We start from the raw sequence: 18581 nt of genomic DNA on the forward strand, positions 1-18581 counted from the left end.
TGATTAATATTACATTTTTATTTACTGTTTGACTGTATAATTTTAAAATTAAAACTTCACAGTTTTTTATATTTGCGTTGTTTAATATTATTAGCAGCAAGAACAAGATCCAACCAACTTGTATATAGCCAATTTGCCACCAAATTTCAAAGAAAACGATTTAGACACATTGTTATCAAAGTTTGGTCAAGTAGTGTCAACTCGAATCTTACGTGACACAAATATGGTCAGCAAAGGTGTCGGTTTTGCTAGGTAAATTAATTATAGAATTTATATAATATTGTATTATATAATGATGTGTATATAATACATATTATACGTTTAAATTTATTTCACTCGTTTATATATTTGTGTTGTATTTATTTACAGAATGGACTCCAAAGAAAAGTGTGAACAAATCATTCAAATGTTTAATGGTAATCCATTGCCGGGATCAAAAGAACCTTTGTTGGTTAAATTTGCTGACAGTGGCCAAAAGAAAAGAAACACTAGCTACAGATCAGATTCTCGTTTGTGGAGAGAATCAGAGGTATAATGTTTAAAATTTAAACGGCATTGATCGTAGGTAGTATTCAAATAGTTATTAAAATAAAATTAATAGGGATCAATGAAAATAACGGTTGCATACTAGATTATCCTAGTTGTATCCCAAAAATATCTACGAAAAACGATTTAATTCAAATAGCGGCCAGAATGTTTTTTAGGTACAGACGATTTGTGACCCGGGTTTTTTATTATTCAAGTTACAGCCCGATTAATATTTGTCATATTTATCAGATCTATCAGTAGCGAACGCAGGAAAAAATTTCGGGCAGGGGGGGGTATTTGAAAATGTGTAAAATGTTGATAAATAGCATGCTTTATTACTCATTATATAATATATATATAAATATATTTAAAGTCTCATGGGAAATATTGAAATAACTATTATTATTTTTTATTTTTTATAACATTTTTTCTAATATTTATGGGGGAGAGTTCAATGTTCACTGAAAAAATATAATGACAGTATAATGTTAGTACCAAAATACACGCCAAGAACATTTCACCGCTTTTTTGATTTTGCTATACTAAAAAAAAGTATTGATAAGGATCTATACAATTAAATACAAAACTACTTATAATACTGATGCTATAAAAAGTTCTAAGCTTGTATAAAATTTAGAAGGAATATAAACATTCTATGTACAATTTTATAATAAAAAAAAAATGTTAAATTAGTATTTCCTCGGACCACAATTCGTATATATCCCAAAAATACTCGAGTCACAATTTAGAAGAAATTTTTACTGCTGGGCGCAATTAGTAAATACTACTTCATTCTTATCAGTATATCAGTATATTAACTTATATTTATTAACTGTAGAAATTGAAAATTTATATTAATTATTTTCTTCCATAATGGTTATTAAAATTAATATATAAATTATAACTACAGACCTAAAATCTCCCTTCTAATATTGATAGGCATGTTTACGGAAGGCACCGGTTGGGCATTTCCCCCTCCCCTCCCGGTGGGCTGTGTCTCCAACAAAAATCATGCCCGAATAAAAAAAAAGTCGTGTGGTAATACAGTACAATAGTACCTATTATGTATGTATCTAATTATTAGTTTTAAATGTATTTTTATTGTTTTTACATGCCAATGGTTTTAGTCTTGATTAAAAAATATTCTTATCATTGCGAATTTTTTATCATAAAAAATAAATGTTTCTTGATGTATGAAAAAAATAGGTCTCACGATTTAAAAATGTTTAATGCCCCCTCGGTCACCAAAGTTTGAACATGCCTATGCCAATACTAAATATTAAATAATTATAAATACCTTAAGATCTTGTGTAATATAAATCAATTTTAATCTGTACTACAAATTAATTTAGAGTAAAAAAATAATGCCATGCTTTTTTTTACATTGTAATTAAATTTATTCAATGGATATAAATATGAATGAAAGTAGCTAAAACTTATAACATTATTTTTCAATAAAATATACGTTTTTCAGCTTTCATAAAAACTAATATTTGATATATTTATTTTTATGGTTAGTTGCTTGATAATGAATTTTTTCTTGATGTACGATCAATGCAGCATGCTGCAAGGTTTTATTATGTTGTTAATCTTATGATATATTAAATCTATGCTTTATTATATTTGCTATTAATTAGATTAATTTTTTTATCTTCTTTCTAAATATTGTGTGATAAACTATTTGTGTACAATTGTTGTGTGACAGAATGGCGGATGTGTGCGATTTCCGGTACAGCACTATATGTTGCAGGGTTCTCATGTTGGATATGATGGCACTCACAATGGTTTGACTGGAACAGGTGGTTCACATGTTATACCTGCTACACTGGCACAATATGTTGGACGTCATTATACTACACAGGCATTACCTGCCCATGGATATTCGATCCCTGCATCATCATGGTTGCCACAATATGTAATGCAACCTGCACCACCACATCATCTAGCCCAAATCGAAGTATGCCATTATCTACATTTAAATAAGTTGATCATTATTAAAACAATTTAGAATTAAATATTATTTACACTTCGATCGAGGTACATGTGTTAATAAGAAATATAAATGTTTTGTTTAAGACTCCTGTATGTTGTCAGATGATTCAACCAGCAGATCCAGGTTCTGTTCAATATGGTTCAGTTATACCGCAACTTGCTACACATATGTCTGCTCTACAACTCGGAAATGGATCAGTAAGTCACTATTATAAAGGCATTTCATTACTCTTTGATTCTTAGCAAATAAAATGATTCAAGTGTATAAACAATATAATAACGTGTTTCTTTTCTAAAATAAAAATGTTAACCTTTAATTTAGAAAATAAATGATAAATTTACTTTGTATGTTAGTGAAATACTATCTACTAAACTTCTCCAACGATTCTTAATATATCACATGATACTTTTGCATATTATTGTAGAGTAATATAATAAATAAACATATTGTCAATCCATGGGTTTTTAATTATTTTGAGATCAGGTTAAAAATAGCGCATAATAACGGGAGAATAATTTTACCAGTGACAAAACAAATTAGTTTTTAGTATTTGTACAGAAGTTATTTATCATTATTGATCGTCTATAGTTTTTTTCATTACTTAAATTTTGTTCTTTTAATTCGTTCATTCGTTTTTGTGTTTTCTTATTAATATATTAATTTTTTTAATTGATTAAAATTGTTATTTTTTTACTTTTCATATATTAATTAACAATTGATAATAATAATGGCTAATTATAAACGTGTGCCATTACCTGGTACCCTGATTAATGTGAGGATATAAATAAATAAATACGTTTTAATTTTTTTTCGATATTGCAATTAAGTATCGTGAAAAAACAGACTATATCAATGTTTAAAGAAAATATCATTGGAGAAGCCTAGTGACTAGTATTTTTAATGATCCATTGTCTTTCATTTTTATTCATTTTCATCAAAAATCATAATAAAACAAATTTGGTTTTTATATGACTAACCTATGTTAAGTATTCTAGATAAATATTAAAATATAACTTGAATACACAATTCATCTATTAACTTCACTCCAATGAATTTTTCGTTATTATATTCCTTTGATAATTTGTCAGTACATTTCATTAACACTTACCTACATTTCTGAATATTAGTTCTATAAATGTATTTTCTGTATAATTTGTATAGTAAATGAAATAGTTGAAATGAATATTAAAAAAAAAAAAATTATAAAACAATGTCTATAATACAAACATTTAATATGTTTATAATATAGACATCGTTCTATATGTATATACATATTTTTTAATTAATATTCATTTCAGCTATTTTATTTACTATACAAACTATACAGAAAATACATTTTATAGACTCTATAACATATATATTATTAATTGTTATTCATTCTTTTATTACTATGCAATGAAATTATTGATTTTTTAACAACAAATTTCATTTTAACTGTAAGTTCTAAGAAAAATTCTGAAATCTTAAATTAGGTTAGGTTATTTTATTAAATATTATATAGTATTATAGTAGTTATTAACTACGGTTATTGTGTTTTTTTATTACAGTTTTAATTATTTGAAATAACATAATTCTTCTCAAACTAATTATTATATCTTTATAAAAAATATTGTATTACACTTATAAATACATACATTTATTTTAAATTTTATAATTTATGAATAATTTACTTTGATCATGTTTAATTGCTAAGAATCTTTTAATAGTGTAATAAAATATCATATAAAAACTGCTCATTTCCCCCTTTTTTTTTTTAAATTAAGTATCCATGTTTTAGTACATGGCCAGCCCACACCCAGGTTATCCGTACTTCACAAGCTCTGCACCAAACATAATTCATACAGTTCCAATTCCAGCGGAAGAACATCCTTCGACAACGGCATCACCTGATGACTCCTATCAACATTTTTCGCACAAATAAATAAAAAAAATTAGGCAAAACAAAACCAAAGCCAATAAGAGTAGGTAACTCCCATTTTTGTTATTACTTTTCAATACCTAAGTTACATTATTTTTATTCATATATTTTTTAAAGAGTATTTTGGCCATTTCAAAATTTAGTTAACGTTGTTTTGTTCTCGAAAGAAAAATTAATATTACTTAGGAAATTTCATACAAAACCATTGAAAAATATGGTCAACCTGTTAATTCTGAGAAAAATTCATTTTTAAATATTCTTACAGTTTCAGAATAACAGGGTGACGATGTATTTTAAATATATATTATATTTTGATACAAATTTTTCTCAACTAAAATTTTACGATTTAATTTAAAACAAGATATTTAAATTGATTAAAATTGTTTTCAAAATCCTTTCTCTCCAATAAATTATACTGAGTCTTTTTGTTTTGTAAATACAAACTAATGGTTTTTCCAGTGCTATTAATTTTTTCCTCTTGACAATATAAGCTGTTTTTTTTCTAAAGAATTAATATGGCCTACATACAACTTTATTTTATTACATATTTAATGGTACATAGTTATTTTTACTGTAAAAGCATAATTATTAACTACCTCATAATTTAGATGTAAAATTTATATAATATGACTAAATTATGTAGTTCTTAGTAATCGAATAAAAGGTTTTACTTTAACAATTACTATATATTATTAAGTAATAAAATTAAACTGTATGTGGCTTATGTCTAAATTGTTATTTGGAAAAAATTAATAACAAAATCATACGATCCGATTATTGTACTTATTAAACAACTTGTTAAATTTGACATTCGACTTTATTTAGCGAAGTTTATGCAGAAATTATTTTAAATTTAGTATTTTGTCTTTAATTTTTAGTCTGAGAATTTTTGTTTGTGTCAAATTGTAAATTATTCTTATTTAAAACATTCGTTAAAATTATTATTTTATTTATTTATGTTAATTAACTTTTTCTGTTCTTAAAATTGTTTTTACAGGATAATTGATTTATTGAATATGTGTTAATATTTTTCCATTTTAAAATATTTTGGTTTATTCGTGAAATTTTCAAGTGTATTCTGAAAAAAGTTTCTCTTTGAACTGGTCATTCATAAAAGTTAGTCATTTCAAAAGGAATAAGAACTTATACATGATTAAATCAGTTACGTAAAACCAATTAACAGCTGTTACATTGCAATGTAAATTTCATTTTATGCGGTTAATAATAATAATAAAATCTAGTTTTAAGTAACTATATATTAAGTTATTGATACACATTTTACGATAATATTTTTGTTTGATAAGTAGTTCTGTAATAGTAAGTTTAAATGTAATTTGTCGCAATGTCAAACTCCCATCCCGTAGTGTAACCATCCATTTTGTATCCATGTGATTAAATTTTTTTTTGGTAAATTTGTCTCCTTGAAATTCTGTGATACATGTATTTGTACATGTTAGCGGTTAATAGTCACTAATGTTAATGTACCGTTTAAGAAAAATAATTTTTAAAACGATATATTTCAAATTTTTATTTAAAATTTTAAAAAGTAAAAAATTATTTATTTTTTTACCTTTGCTTAGGTACCTATTTAAAAAAAATATTTTTATTTTTGTTTTTATTATTTTCATATTTTATTAATTGTTTTTTTTTCTATAACTGACAATTAATTTATTTAATTTTTTTTTTAATTTATTTATTAGGTAATAGACTAAATGATGTGATTTTTTTTTTAATTTAATTTTTTTTTCATATTTTCAATAGCGCTAATACTTGCAAATATTTGCATTTAATCATGTGAGAATTAGTTTAAAACATTTAATTTTTTTTTCGTTATTAACAAATTTTGAGCAGATCTTAGTTGAAAATTAAAAAGAAATTACGTGGTTTCCGATTGGGTCTTCAGATCGATTCCCCATAGTTAGCCCTTTTGGTTACCATTTTGTAGTAAAATAAAATGTACATATTAATTGATTCATAGATATAGAAAAAATCTATACTCTGGTGATCGTCAAATTCACCAAACTGTCCCATTAGCTTCAAAAGAACTTTTGCATACTTCGAACGAAACATTTTGAAGTTCACGATAATGACATGTTTAGTCTTTTTAAATTGCATCATATTTATGATAGCATTTTTCGTATCTTTCCCTGGACGTATTAGTCAGGTCTAAGTATTTTAATTTATTTTATTTTGTATATGTGTGTACATAAAAAAATGTCCAGAATAGTCTGGTTTTGACGACTCGATCGTTATTGTTTAATATATCTGTTCCGAAAATCCTAAAAATGGTAGATAAATCAAAAACGTGTTTCAATATTCACGTTTGTTGGCGGAATTAAAATATTATTATTATTTTAATTTTTTGCTTGTGGGGTTTAATGTATTGTGAATTAATAGTTTTGTTTTTTCGCTTTTTATTATTATTATTATTATTATAAATGATTGATTGATAGGTACAATTTAAATTAGATGGATGTACAAATACGGTTTCGACGTAAATTTCTAACAAATTTGGTCGATACCATATTATAATAGTAACACCTTATTATAGTATTGAAATTTTAATATGACTATTTTTCCCAAAGCATAAAGTTTATTATTATAATTTTTAAATGTTGAATAATTTATTTTTTTCTTCATATGAAAATTAATTTTCTTAGAGAATTTCTGGGTTAATTATGAAATGAAAATGTACATACATACGACTGTTCAAATTTTACAGGGGTATTTTTATATTCTGTCCCATAAAAAATGTAATAATATAAGACTTAGTTTCGCCTAAGCGCCTTTGTCTGAATAAAACGTATGAAATTTTAATGTGATATTTAGCACATCGGTGTCTTCCCAGGACACAATATGCGCATGATTATTTGTTTAGAAACAAGACAAAAATATCAATGAAAAATTTTATTTCTTCACTCATTAAAGATCCGGATTTTCTTATAATTGATTACCCGTATGTGCCTATTAGTTTCTGTCAAAATAACAGAAGCGTGTTTACCGGTAGGACGAAAAAAAAATTGTAGTTACATCAAATGAAAATTTCGAGAATTACCATGAAAATACCTATTTTGTAGCTCGGTGTTTTTTAACAATGACCACTCCACGTGACTTATTATGTCTACATTATTGTCGATGCCGATATTCGTATTACGTGCCGAGATAGAACGTTGAGATATCCTCAACGAATAATGAATAATATTATAATAAAAGCCTATATATTTAATAATAATAATTTAAAATTAACGTTATAAGGTAACGACTTATTTTTAGTTTGTAAGTTTTAAGTGTTATAATAATAATAATAATAATACTATGTTAATATTAATTAAAAGTCTAATTATATTCATATTTTTTTTGCAACATATGCTAACGCTAATCATGATTAGCCTCCATTACATACATACACACAATCATGTTTATATATATATATATATATATATATACATAATGATGTGTATGTATGTGTGTATGTTTAATATGATAATAAATAGACATTAATGAATAATTTTTTTGGATTGTTTTCAAAGCTGTGTGAGATTAATGATTATTCGTTTTAACAAACCAAATCGTGGCTTATTATTTATTTACCGGAAAAAAAAATTAGCATTAGTTTATTAAGGTGTTGCTTTAAAACAAAACGTATATATTAATTTAAATTAAATTTAGTACTAATGATAATAACTTTAATAAACGTGTAACGAAAAAAAAAAACCTCGGAAGGAGAAATAAGTAATAATATAATAATATAATAAATATGTACGAACAATAAAATGTTTGTATGTTGTGATTGAGACTGCTGGTCCCCCTCCTTAAAATCGGTGGGTAAAGTTGCGTTAAAAAAAAAAAAAGAAAAAAGAAAAATAGAGTCGGTTACAACTGTACTCTAGGCTTAACTCATTTATATCACCCGGTGTCTTGTATTATTAATTGTGACTGATCATTGTTATGTAGAAGGCTTTAGTTGATAAGTCTTGCCGTAATATTTATGTGTATAGTTTAATGATTTCTCCCTTAATAATTTGTTTCTCCTTTCTAATATCAATAAATTATATAAAAAAAATTATTATTTTGCTATACATAATATTATATATTTTTTGTCATTTATTTTATTTAATTTATTAATTTATTAATATTATTATTTTTTTTTTTTTTTGTATATTATTGAACAATTCTATGTCTCATTATTTGTAGGTCTCGTTTGTTTATTTTTGTTTTGTTTTTATTGGGTTTGATACATTTTGGCGTTGTTGCGTTTTAAGGATAGGTTATATTATAATTATTAAGTTTTTTTTTTTTTTCATAGACTAAGACTACTATTTGCGTGATTGTGAAAATAAAATAAAAACGATAAAAAAAACAAATAAAAACTAAAGTTATTACGAAATCGAGTGTTTGTGTTTTATTATCATCAACATCCATCCAAATCAATACAAATACGACATGAATCGACTCTTTGAAATTATTTTTAATCCGTTCCTTTGTTTTAATAATGAAATTGATGGGACGACGATGTATTGCAGACGTACACGTTTGTCACCACAAAAATCGCTTCCTAGGGCATGCTTTAGTTATTGACGATATTTGTTCACGGTAGCCGTTTTTCTGGCCTGGGCGAATGTTCCCTGGCATTGTTGTGTCTGCCATTGCAGTCTAGCAGCAACAGCGGCCGCAGTGGCCATTCGCTTGTGGTGCACCCTCGCGTGTTTGGTCAAATGGTCGGACCGCGAGAATCGTTTATCACACATGCTGCAACCGTACGGCTTAACGCCCGAGTGCGAACGACAGTGCCGCGACAATTCATCGGACCGGGAGAAACGCCAAGTACAGCCCGGCCACATGCAACCGTATGGTTTCTCGCCCGAGTGCCTTCGCATATGCACCTGTTGATTGGTAAGAAAAAAACAGTGAATAGACAAGTTTAAATACATAAATTGTAACCATCGAAAGTCTAGTTTATAACTGGAAATAGGAAATAATATCTCAAGTACAATAGTCTCGTATTATTGGACTCGCTTTGGGATTAGGCCATTTAAGTTCACTTACCGAAAAAGTCAACAAGCCTAAATATTTTTTAAAAAATTAAAAGTAAAATATTTGTTAAAATGTCGGTTTAGTTAAACAAATATATGTGCATATTTATATAGTTGTATAATAAAAATATATATTGCTGACAAAAAAAAAGTACTTTATTTTCACCGAGAATTTGTTTCATAATGCACGAATAACACTTAAACGATGACTGTGATAACTATACCTAATTCATTTTAAATAGAAATCCATCTTATTGTTAATCATTTATTTGTGAAATAACCCTATTGACCAGTGTAGTGAATCTAATAGGCGATTTTTTTTCCGTATGTGTACGTAAAATTGTGACAACTTGTTTTGAATGAATATGTCATTTAACAGTGAGTTCAATAAATGATGACTACGTTAGTTATGACTGTTGTGAACTGTGTATTTGAATTCAATGAAAACACCACGATTAAATACTACGCACATCAATCATAATGAAAGTGTTTGGCATTTAGACTTTTTTCCCCAGAAAGAACGTGCTCTTTATATACAACATCATGTATACATTATTCAACTTTTGGTTTATTGTTATGGTTATTTCGAAATAATTTTTTACATATACAATATTATAATATTATCATTATAATTTATAACAGATGTAAGTATTAGGCTGTGTTTCACCAAAAGCAACTATCGATGACAACGCAACTTCGATGCGACACGAATGTATTATCCAAATCGACATGTTTTCACGGGCAGCAACACGATTATTAAGCAACTCAACTGTTTAAAAACTATTTTTAAACAACTTGACATGTCAGTCTCTTTCCACCTGTTGCTCGTGGTCATTGTATCAGTTTATTTTAATAAGATACAATATTGTATTTTTAAATTATTTATTAAAAATGTCATACAAACAAGAATAAAATGTGACTTATGTATAACTTATAGAAAGTCATACATGTCTTTTTTATACAAAATCATATAATTATACCCGTCAAGATACGTATAAAAGAAAAATCATGGAACAAAATTTCAATTAAAACAAATAATTCTAGTAAATTAATGGTGTCCTTTTTATTACGAAATAATCAATAATTTATTTTATACATACGAGTATTCAATACATTCGACATACCTATAATATAAAATACATCATATTGTACTTAACTAAGAAAAAATAAAATAATAATAATTAATAGGCAACTGATATAAATTAAAGGTAAATTAATTTTATTCCAGATTTTTTGATAAGAACATAAGAGCAACTCAACTGAAATGACTGTCGCGTAGCTATTGCGTTGCTGTTGACAGTTATTTTTGGTGAGAACACTGCCTTAATATTCTTTTAAAATGCGTATACCTATACGATGTGTACGAGGTATTTTCATAAAAATATATATTATTTGCTCTGTGAATTTTCACAAGTGTTGTGTATCATATTTTATATTTTATATACTGTTCTTGTATAATCACTAGAGCCCGGATTTATATGCATTTGCATGATTATAATAAGTGTATGCTCGTCTATGGAGGTTTAAAATGTCCACGATTTATATCACACCGAATTTAAACACCAAATTTTATATTGCACATTTCGCATATTTCGAGGGTTATTGCATATTTGTTCATAAATGCATATAACATGCATATTAAATGAGTTTTTAATAAATTAAAATTTTTGTTTATTTTTTAAGTTTTATATTCGTTTTTTGAGACTAATTAACTTCAAATAATCAAAAATATTTATTTTTAGTTTTTTTTTTTTTTTATATTCTCATTTTTAAGTTACCTAAAAGTTTTAGATTGATTTAAATGATTTGACATATAAAACAGTGGATATTATCATTTTTTTTTGTTTTTGATAAAATATTTAGAATTTTATTTGGTATAAAAGTGTGGTTTAAAAAAAAAAAAAAACCACATTTTATAAAATGTGACATAGTGCATATAATTGCATATTTAGACACTTTTTCTTTGCATATTTGCATCATATTCACTTTTAAATGCATATAAATCCGGGCTCTAATAATCACTATACATTTGTTACGAGAATTCCAATCTGTTCGTATTACACTATTTTAAACATATATATAATAGACATGTACAAGATGATCCTATTTACCGATTACGGTAACTACAGAGCACACGCAACCCTAAGCCACATTATGTTTCTATAATGCGATAATGCCTAATTATCTATTTAATTTTATTACTACAATTTTTTGAAAGCTTTTTCAATATACAAATATGCCATCCTACTGTTAAAATTGTTATATGCAGACACTAGACGACGCTATAATAATTTTAATTCAACTTGATAAAAATGGGGTGTCAACAACAGAAAATTATTCATAGTTATTGTTTCTAATATTGAAAATCGATTTTTATTAAGTTCAATGCAAACTTTTACAGTGACTTCTAGTGTCTATACAATATAAGTGCTACCGATTTTAACAATATGAGGGTGTATCTTTTATTTTATTTTAAATAGGCTATAGACCCTCCACTTAGAAACAAAGTAATACTTCAAGTGGCGGGAGGATGGAGTACCGTAAAATAGGGTGAATAGAAACACTTTTCAACTTTAAAAGTTTATATCTTTGGAATGGAAATAACAAAACAACATATTAATGGCTTCAGATTTGGGTTTTTGAATACACAATACAATATCTGCTTATTCTAAAACCAATGGTTCTTAATATTTTATAAAATCTTATTATTTTTAAAAATAAAAAAATGTAATGACAAAGTCGATGGACTATTAGGTACTTTATCACATATCGTAATATATAACTTTCCTGAAAAAATTGAAAATCTGGGTAACAAATACTATCAAATTTCGGCTTAGTATTCCACAGTTAGTGCACCAACAATGCAAAATGCTAGTTATCGTTCTAAAATTAGTAATATTGAAGAGTACAAATGTATCTATATGCATTGTTATGACAGTTATAATATTATATGTTGTAAACAGGGTTGGACTAGGCCACCGGAGCACCGGGGCATGCCCCGATGGGCTGTTGTAATTTTGGTTAAATAAAATTACTTAGATTTTTTTGTTTTTAATTGAATGCGTCTATCTTCTATTCTTAAAATAAAATAAAAAATGTCGTCTTGTAACATGACATTACTAATGGATGCGGTGACACAGAATTAGGTAACTCGGAGTTTGAAAATTTAACATATTTAATGTCGCGATAGGCCAATTGATAACAATGATAACAATGATTTCATCAGAATATTTATAAATAGAAAAATTGTAGGAAATTTGAATACAAAAGATGTATACAATATGTTAATCATACGAAGTACCGTTCGCGTTTGTTCAAACAACATTTTATTAAAATAAAATGTTGGTATGGGTTACGGTCTTAGAAGATTAATTTTCTAAGACCATGGTATGGGTAGACATTGTCGCGCAAAATATGAGATAGCGAAATTGTTTTTCGATAATAATAATTTTTATAAGATTTATTAGACTTTTATTTAAAAACATTTTAATAGTTTTGACGTTCAATCAATAACAATCCTGTTACTAGTTTCCAACCTTAATGGACCTTTGGGCCACATTCACAAATTAAAAATAATACTAGAGCCAGACAATGTAAAAAATGTATGTGATATTCAATGACATTTGCTAGTTTTGAAATTTACTGTGGGCCGCATAAAAGAGACATTAGTTGCCGACCCCACTGTTCTAACTCAATTAAAATTAAATGTATAAACATATTTAAATCAAATAATTTTTTATGGTGTAAAATTTATCTTAATAGGTCATTATATCAATATTATAGATAAGATATACTATGCGTAAACTAGATTTATTTAAGGAATAACATTAAATCTGAAAATATTCAAATGTACTTGGGTGAATATTGTTTTTTGAGTTACGAAGATAGATTTTCAGTTAAACAATAATTTGATCAGGTACCTACCTACTTATAAAGCTCCATTGAGGCCGTTCGAAATTATTTTGCCCGGGCCGAGCTATAAAGCTAGTCCAACCCTGGTTGTAAATGGAGACGGTTTAATACAATTGTATACATTATTATAACGTACAATTTAGTTTTCAATACTCACGAAAATCAAACACCGTGAAACATTTCAAATTATTGTATAGAAAATGCGAAATTCAAGATCAAACGATTTGAAACGTTTTCGACAGGTCGTCTCCATTATCCCTACCCTCTATTAAATTGTATAAACGTGAATAAAAACCGGTGTAACTATATGATCTAAAATAGGGATAAAAACAAATCTTTTAATTAACCTTGAGATGTGACGGCTTTAAATACGACTTATCACAATTCGGATACATGCATATCAACGCCTGTTTGCCATCATTATTGCTTTTGTTCTGCTGCTGTTGTTGTTGTTGTTGTTGTTGTTCGTTTTGTGGACTTCCGTCTGTCAGCTCTGGATCGTCGTTGACCTCAGCGACTGAGGCATCTTGATTACTGCACAGCAAAAACTCGTCCGTGGTCAACGACAACAGTATGTCCAATCCGGGATCGTCCACATACATATTTGGATCATCCCAAAATGTCTTACTAGGGTCATCGACGCAAAACTGTGCTTAAAAATGGTATTCAATACAATACAAATGTATACTACAAGCACGAAGTTTCTAGAGGTGTATGTATATATCAATCGATATTTAAAAACGGGAACATTAGGTTTGAGGATTTAAAATATGGTGCGATTTGTAAAAATGTATTTTGCACGGTTTTAACTGGTTTAAACGAAGCTCGTGTGCAAAATATTTTAACGAAATAATAACGACATACGTCAGTTAAGCGCGACAAATTATTTAGACTACTTGCAACACAATTTTGAAACCGTATAGAAAATGAAAAAGGAATTTGTATATCTTAAAAAAAGAAACAAAGTTACCTATCCAAACAATATCTCGATATTTTTTTATTTACTTTTTTTATTAATTTGCCTTTATTATCTCGATATTATTTGTATATATTATTAACTAATAAGCTATTGAGATGATATTGTGTAATATTTGTATTACATTCGCTGGCATTTTTAAAAACTTCTGATTCAGTTATATTGACCGTGGTAGTTAAAAATAACAACCAAAATTAGACTATAGTGGTTACATATTAGTTTACTTGAAATAACTATAGAAACTTACGCACACAGTTAAATATATCGTTTGAATATACGTTACCTAATACCTTATTTTCGAAGAACTGCATGTTAAAATATATGCTATATTTATATAAAGATATATTTATTTTTTTTAATAAATCAAAAATTATTTCAGATTAATTGTATAAATCCTTTTTACTGCAACAGTTTATAAGGGGTTTTTTTAGAAACAATTAATAGTTTTTTTAATGAAAAGTAAAATTCATTCTTACGAAAATTTCAAATCGTATAATCTTATTTGTATCACATTATATTATTATTATTTAACCGAAAAAAATGTTAAAACAATCGGGATGCTGTACTTTAAAATATCCATAACAAAGTAATGATGAAAAATTACATTTTATAATTATTTTAAGTTTAATTCATGAAATATCAATTTATCAGTATACTATTTTAGAGTTGGGAGACAAGTGTGAAGGCCACTTTCCGGTATCCGTCATCAAACAGATCAACTAGATGTGAAATCCCAAAAGGCGTTTATAAAATGTCAATAAATTATATTATATACTAAGAGTGGCAGTTTTAAATACAATTAATTTTACTCAAATGTATTATTAGAATTCTTTGTTCTATTTATCTGTCATTTCACATTATTATAAACACGCTAAATATCATCCGAACTCAAAAAAAAAAAATGTTTTTTATTATACATATATATATATATATATATATGTATAATAAAAACATATATAGTGTCTTATTATTTTTTCACAAAACTAACAATTTTCACAAATTCATGTTAATGTTATTTATTTTATAATTTATTGCTAATACTAAAAAAGAAAACGATCTCAATTAGGTGTTATAATAATAAATACAATTTAGTAGGTATCTAGCTTACACATTTATAAGTAATGACTATAATGCCGTTCAAAAATATTATCAATTTTGGGTGAGCAAAGTCATATTTTAAATACAAAATCGAACACAAAATTTTACGAGAAAATTGTAAACATAAATCAGAAGACTCAATTTCAATTAGACCATAAAAAATAATCAGATCTGAGCTGATGGCAATAGATTTTAAAATGCCACATTCAGATATAAAATCTATAAGAAAAGCCATGTATGATAAAAAACGGAAAAATTGTCCTCCTTTTCCAGATTCATTGACCTGTGTTATACTTCAGTTGAAAAAAATGGAAGAAAATTATGGTATTAAATTAAAAAATTAAAAATTTGTTCAAGCGCCAGACGATTTGCAATTTATTTTATTAAAATATTATTCGTCGTATTACAACAAAGACAAATATTAATATACTGTTACAGTGTGAATATGGTACTTTTGAATGCGTACCAAGTATTTTATGCAACATTATACGATACACGGATTAAAAAAACCATTATTATTTATCTTTGGTTTATTTATTTTTTTTTAATTGATAAATGCAAAGAAACTTATATTCAAATTTGAACGTATTTAATTTAATTAAACTCAAAATATTTATCTGTAATTCTATGTATAAAACAATTGCGTGTCGATTTTGAATGTGCTGCTTATGAGGCTGCAAAAACGATGTTTTCTGACATAAAAATTTTTGGATTTCGATACTATTTAGGCCAAGCTTGGTGGTGTAAGGTAAATACCTAATGCATTATAACATAAAAAATATAATGCAACATAAATTATTTTATTCATTAGATATAAATCCACAATACTTAACGAACATCATGTATTAAATATGTCGAATTGGGACAGTGGTTAAAATCGTTTTTCGGACTACCATTTCTATCATTCGAGTAAGTTGAAGATGGTATTATTCAACTTATGAGTTCGTGTTCAAATAACACTAAAGGTCTTATATTTATTGATTATATTTTAAAGACCTATATCGAACCTGGCTGTTTATTTTCACCTTAAATATGGGCTAAAGAACCATCAATTATATCTAAGTAAGTTTAATTAAAAATATTATTTTATAACTGGAACAGTTACAAAAATAAAATTAAATAAAACAACAAACGGTCCAGAAAGCTTTCACAAAATGTACAATGGGCAATTTCATAACGTCCATCCATCAACACAAGTGGTTATATCAATACTAACAGAAATCTAAGTTGAAACAATAAAGAAAATATGTTCAATTTCAAAAGGAATTAATAAAATTATGGCCTCATCTGATTTAAAACGAATTAAAGTTTCAATTAGAATATATGATCAGTATAAAATTGACACTATTTACCAAGGAAAACATACATTTTAATTTTTTTTTTTTTTATAGCGTTTATGTGATTTGGTAATATTTATAAATTATTTTAATAATGACACATATCGTTTCGTGTGTTAAGTTATTTGCTATACAACAAGATATCATATATACAATAATAGATCATTGAAATATATTTTGTGTATTATGTATATTAATATGTATTTATTGTTTATGTTTTTTATTTTTTTTTTTTTAATGTCTATGGTCAAGGCTGGATTAAGCACTTATTGGGCCCCGGGGCTGAAACTTTATATGGGCCCTTTTGACAAAACATGCTTTACAAAGCTGCTAGCTACGCTCGTTGAATGATACATTTTTATTTATTTTTTTTTTTTTTTTAAATAATAAGATGATATTTAAATAATAATCCTAATTTAAAATTATCAAATATTTAAAAAAAATTAACAGTGATGATTTTCACGTTCCATAAATGTATACATTTTACCAAAAACAAAAAAAAAAAAAAAAACCTCTAAGGTTTCTAAAAAGTATAAGAAGAAATTTCTAAGAATGCTTTAAAACTATAACTTTATTAATGGTATAAGAAATAAGTAAATAATGCATATACTCACGTCGACGAAAACCATCGTAACGTCTCGTATGTAGCTATGTATATATTTTGTTCGTCGTCAACGTTCCACGGAGACTGAAAACCCACAAACTAATCACTGGTGACATAGTATTTTTAGTTTATCAATTCGTATGGTTTAAAAAATAACGTCAGATATCCTCTAGGGAATTGTGTGTACCATGTCTGATATTATTACAGGTCAGATAAAACTAGATCGTGTGCAGCCTACCCTGTACGCATGGGCTTCTCTAAACCTAAAACCAGATAAACCGTGTGTCAGCGACGTTCATTGACGTTCATTGATACCTTCTGAAATATGCTAATTTTCCCCATCTAAAGTCATATATATGACTTCAAAATCAACCATACATTTTCGGATGGTAAAAACTGATCTTACGCATTATTAAACCCTTGGTGAATTCAACCTCCGAAAAAATTAAAATGCAACCGTTTTTATCGAGAACCAACAAAGTACTTATATATTTTAAAGTTAATTGATCAATTTTTATACATATTCATAAAACCTAATTGAACCGAACCCATTTGAACGTTTTATATTTATCTATAACACTTGTACACTCGTTCAATTATGAGTGCGTGTAGAGTACTAACACTCTAGACTAAGTCAATATATTTTAATACCATAATATAGGTACATATATATTATATAACATTACATCATGATAAATTTTTAAAAGAAATCGTTCAAACACAAAATCATATTTTTAGACTACCCAATCAACATCGTCATACTCTTAATCAAACCGATTATAATGTTATTAATACTATGTTATATTATAAGTTCAAAATGCTTTTATCATGTTAATCATGTTCGATTTAATAATTTACTAGTATAATTATTGTTGAAAAAAAAAATAGGAATTATTTGTGTTAGAGTTCCGTTGGAGTATTGTACTTTATTTTAAAATGTTTTTGTTATTTTTAATAATAGAATAATCATTTTGATTGAAATAATAAGTCTTTCTAAAAGCATTTACATAGCACTTCGGTTTTGGCCGTATAACCGTAATAGACAAATTTGTAGATTGCCAAGATTGCCATTTTTTAAACAATACATTTAATAAAGATGTTACTAAATTATAAAATACAAAAAAAAAGACGATTAAAATAAGATATCATGAAATTTAAATAAAAAATAAAAAAATCCTAGTG

General features: G+C 26.6%; 2 protein-coding genes across 10 annotated transcripts in view; one reads left to right on the forward strand and one right to left on the reverse strand.

The window, feature by feature from the left end:
* LOC112682659 (protein alan shepard) overlaps positions 1-4740 on the forward strand; it is a 73585-nt gene extending 68845 nt beyond the window's left edge. For 2 of the 9 annotated variants that reach the window (XM_025553327.1, XM_025553331.1), the window contains exons 9-13: positions 98-252; positions 370-529; positions 2234-2485; positions 2605-2718; positions 4299-4739. In XM_025553327.1, the coding sequence (XP_025409112.1) occupies positions 98-252; positions 370-529; positions 2234-2485; positions 2605-2718; positions 4299-4442 (825 nt within the window). In that variant the 3' untranslated portion in view covers positions 4443-4739. Of the gene's footprint in view, positions 1-94; positions 253-369; positions 530-2233; positions 2486-2604; positions 2719-4284 lie in introns of all 9 variants that reach the window. The other 7 variants (XM_025553328.1, XM_025553333.1, XM_025553334.1 and 4 more) reach the window with 7 other exon arrangements.
* A 4078-nt stretch (positions 4741-8818) lies between these two features.
* LOC112682677 (Krueppel-like factor 5) lies at positions 8819-18535 on the reverse strand. Its single transcript, XM_025553356.1, has 3 exons — positions 17410-18535; positions 13732-14031; positions 8819-9322 (listed from the first exon to the last, which is right to left on the reverse strand). The coding sequence occupies exons 1-3, from the start codon at positions 17422-17424 to the stop codon at positions 9011-9013; spliced, it is 627 nt and encodes a 208-aa protein (XP_025409141.1). The 5' UTR covers positions 17425-18535; the 3' UTR covers positions 8819-9010.
* Positions 18536-18581: the final 46 nt, after the last annotated feature.

The sequence above is a fragment of the Sipha flava genome, unplaced genomic scaffold (assembly GCF_003268045.1).
Source record: "Sipha flava isolate LNK unplaced genomic scaffold, YSA_version1 208_pilon_pilon, whole genome shotgun sequence".
In the NCBI taxonomy this organism is placed as follows: Eukaryota; Metazoa; Arthropoda; class Insecta; order Hemiptera; family Aphididae; genus Sipha; species Sipha flava.